This window comes from Triticum urartu, unplaced genomic scaffold (genome assembly GCF_003073215.2).
Source record: "Triticum urartu cultivar G1812 unplaced genomic scaffold, Tu2.1 TuUngrouped_contig_4729, whole genome shotgun sequence".
In the NCBI taxonomy this organism is placed as follows: Eukaryota; Viridiplantae; Streptophyta; class Magnoliopsida; order Poales; family Poaceae; genus Triticum; species Triticum urartu.
The window spans coordinates 1634-5937 of NW_024115342.1; the positions used below are offsets into that span (position 1 = coordinate 1634).

A 4304-nucleotide genomic window follows, 5' to 3' on the forward strand; every position below is an offset into this window, starting at 1 on the left:
AGACATGCATTATTCTCGGTTATTTAAGCACCGTCAGTAGCATTTTTTTTCAAAAGTCCGTGGCAACGCACGGGTGTTCTACTAGTTAATCTAGTTACCCACGAGCACTCCACGCACACAATCGAAAGGGAGACCACCCTCGAGATTGTGCGCAATAGTCGTCGTCATCTCTCCAACCGAGCGACTTCGACTTCGCCGCATTTAAGCATCCACTAGGTTATGGCCAAAATAACCCCTCGAAGACCATGCCAACCTATGCCAAATTACTGACCACATGCATCAGTGGCGAGGCGAGGCGGCTCCGATTTCAGAGACAAGCAAGGAAGAAGAAATATGCAATGATTGCACCCGTGGAGGATCCCGTCCAAGCCGTACGCCCATCACTCACCATCATTGCCACTCGGACCATGGTACATCAGCTCCGACTTCAAAGCAACGAAACAAGAGGAAAGATATCCGACGAACGATCGCCAGAAACCAGTCCCTAACAAACACCCCCACAGCCACATGATTTAGATCGCACGGATAGCAGTTTCTGAAGAAATTTGCCCCAAAATAAACAAACTGGCATGCCCTAACACTAAAATACCACCCCCACTAACACTAAAAATGCCATCCGCTTCGTTCGCAAATGCCATCTCTAGCAGCAAACTGTCGCTGGATATTGCCATTCTGAAACAAAGCCCAGAGACGTGCGAACACGCTAGCCGAACACCAAACCATGCTGCGACTAACACCACAAAATAGACTGGTTCAAATATAACCTCGAATTGCATATAAGGCAAACAATGTGCACAGAGTTGCGACGGCAACCAACGCTGAGCAGGATGCCCTTCTGACCTGACTTCTAGCACTAATCTATAGTCAACACAAGTTCACCCATTGGCTAGAAAGAAGAAAAGACTTCCAAGAAAAACACAAAGAAAATCATTTCAGGTTCACAGAACAGACGAAGCCCAGGAGTACAAAGGATGTTACAACGACGACAGGCAATCAGAAGATCACTAAACCAAGTCTAATGCATCGAACCGGTCTTGAGGGTTCCTTCTTGGACAACCATGCTCTTGTCAAAAACCACCTTCGACCTGAAACAATAAGAAGAAGTGATATCAGGTAAAATATAACAAACTCTATTTGCTGAAAGCCCTAAAGGAAAGTAGACAGCACTTCAAATTTAACAATTAGACTGCCATACCAAAAATGTATTCTGTTTAGTGGTTAGCCACGATCAGACAGCCAGTCTATCTCCCCCGCAAAAAGAAAAAAGAAAAAAAAACAAAAAAAAAAACAGCCGGTCTATCATTTGATACAGAAAAGTAGACTGGTTATGCGAGAACATTGCCTGTAGTTCTGTAGCATCTCTTCATAGCCTACCAATCACCAACGCACATGTCAACCAACCCAGCCCAAGCAAAACTAAGCAATAAGTAACAGACCAATTCACTTATTGGGACTTGGGAGTGCCATGTGTTCAAAACTAAACTTAGAGTAAGCTCTATGTAATAATTATATTCTTTACACCCTAATAAATCAAAACCATGTGGCTTGCAATGGAACAAACAATGGCAACCCAGAGAGATACGCTTACAAACCGTGTGAAGCTAACCACTGCAGACAGAAGTAAGAACAGTCATCCATTTCATACAGAAACTGCACCGCAATATTTGGATAGTGAAACCCTATGTCAGTGGCAAACTGACACCACATAGCACAAGAACACTGAATCCGGGCACTATCACTATAGGTAGCCGTGTGCTCCTACTAAGCTTCTTAGTGATTAAATTCTCAGTGTGGCCTGTCAGTACACTTCATTGATTTGGCTATATCTTCGAATAAATGTTGTAATAAGGTTTAGGCTACATGCGTCTTTGATGCCGAGGCCAAGGGTAATGAAAGCTTCTATTTTCTTTAAAAAAAAACACCAACTATGTATCACTCAGGAACACCATGTGCATGACATTGAATATTGTTAGTGCAAATCATTCACAAGTTGATGATCTAACTGACACTTTCCTTATTTATCAAAAACCCTTAATGAACATCCTCAAAGATACCTCACACATCACGAATATCACATGAACTACAACATGAGATCAGTGCATGTGATACTCCACAAAATGTGGAATACTGACAGTACTTTGAAACATAAATACGAAATGCAGATTTTATCAATATGAAACAGTGACAATAGCACCAAGCAGAAGCTATTCAAAAGTGATGAATATCAAGAACTTTCATGCTTACCATATTGCAAACCAAAACTCTGATCAAACAACTATCATGCATGATTTGCATTGCCTTTTAGCTCAAGCTCTAGTTCATTGTGTCTTAGCTGAAGTTCCAAACGCTTTTGCTGAAGCATCATTTGTTCATTCTCCAATGTCATCCTTTCAATTTCCCTGTCCTTCTTCATCCTAAATCTCTCCCACTTGAGACGTTGTTTTGCCACTTCCAGTTTTTGTTCTTGGGTCTGCAAGCGATGTTTCTGAAGCTCTATTTGTTGTGAAGTCAAGTCCTTCCGCACAAAAGACAAGTTGGCTCCACCTGGAATAGCATTGTTGATATCCAATGTGATGTCATGCGGATTGAACCTCCCGCTAACACCGTTTGAGCTTGAGGTGACAAAACCCACATCACCATGATCCACTGCATGACACATTCTTTTATTCATGGAAGAATCCCTCAAGTTGGTATGAACTGTTTGATGCTCTTTGTCATGCTCCTCGTAATCAGAATCTGCACTCTGATCACCCTCTTCAGGATCTGCACTTGCATCCCTCCTCAGATCATGCTCATCTTTACATCTAAGAGCAACCTGTAGTGAGTGCTGAAGTGCGAGATCTTCAGGTAAATTGACACGGTTGTTGTTATGATAGGAACACATCTGCTCATAGAATAAGTGCTTAGAGTTCAATATCTTCCTTGCGTCTTCTTTCATCTTATCAGAAAGATGATGCATGCTATCAAGAAGTGCTGGATTTTCCACAACACTGCAAGCAGTACCACGACCAAGGATATCTGTAAGCCTTTTATATCTCTTGTTGAGATCATTGAACTTATCCTCGCACTGCTGTGGTGACACACTGCAGCCTCTTTCGCCCATGACCTTTGATATTGCTTTCCATTTGCCCTTCTTCTGCACTATTGCAATGTTCCTCCTTACGCCTTGATCCGCCCCAGGATCCTCCCCCGTGTAGGATGCTGCGGTAATCAAAAGTTTAACCATGGAACCTGTCCACTTCATCCGATGCCATGCTGAACCCTTCTTGCCTTTGTCATTCTGGGTATCAGTAACATCCTCGGTCATATCATGCTCCTCCTCATCACTGATGGAGTTCTTATAGTAATGACTGTGCTGCTGCTGCTGGTGGTGGTGGTGGTGATCCTTTTTTTCATGTTCTCCAAATTGAAATCCAGGGTTATCAGGCGCTGTAGCCCTGTTGATAGGCATTGCGAAACTCCCTAGCATCTGAGATTGGTTGAATAGCTGTTTTCCTGAGTTTGTAGCATGCATTTGCATGGAGCTACCGTGCACATTCATACCACTATAAGGAATTCCTTGCATCATGTTTCCAGTAGGTAGGTTGCTGCCTTCCATTTTCTCAAAAAGATCACCCAGGTGGTTGTACCTCTTGTCAATACCATACAAAAGGTAGAGGAGGTGTCACATGTCTTCGCTTCAATATCATCCTGCATAGTAAATTTGGAGAAATTATTAAAGCCCCGGCCGGAAATGTATATTTGCACAGCTGTATATTTCTCAATGTATATTTGCACATGTCATCAGGAACACCTAAATAAAAATCTGATAAGGTACTCTTGAACACACTCGACTGGCACATCATATCATGTGATATTGAATATACTAGCATTGTGCAAATGTAACTCCGATCTCCAGGTTGGAACGGCAATAATCGCAAAAGCAATTAAAACGACCTCTGGAGCACTTAAAATACAGTACTCTGAACCGCACCAAATTAGGCAATCAGGACAAACAATAAAATCTGTAGGGATTTGTCACTGCGGTAGTAACTAACAACTAATCACTGGTGCTAGCAAGTGTCATGGTATTTCGCGCTTCAGGTAAGGGAGCTACACACTTATTGACAGCAAATTGGAACTCAATGCTTAAGCAGGTAATCATCGAGCATCACCAACAGTTCCCCTTTCCCCGTAATTTTTTTGGCTTTTGCGGGAGTTGGGCCAAAAAAAGTGCTCCAACAGTTCCCGTAAAAGCGGTCTTTTAAGGGACCCCGTATAATCAGCCCAACTCCCCTTCCATCTAGGGGGAGGTGGCCCTTCCC

General features: G+C 42.8%; 1 protein-coding gene across 1 annotated transcript; it reads right to left on the bottom strand.

Moving 5' to 3' along the window:
* Window positions 1-744: 744 nt before the first annotated feature.
* On the bottom strand, window positions 745-3690 carry LOC125528233 (the record flags this gene model as incomplete). Its single annotated transcript, XM_048692729.1, is given in 2 exon segments — window positions 745-1085; window positions 2245-3690. A coding segment is annotated over 1 exon segment (1320 nt). The 3' UTR covers window positions 745-1085; window positions 2245-2278.
* Window positions 3691-4304: the final 614 nt, after the last annotated feature.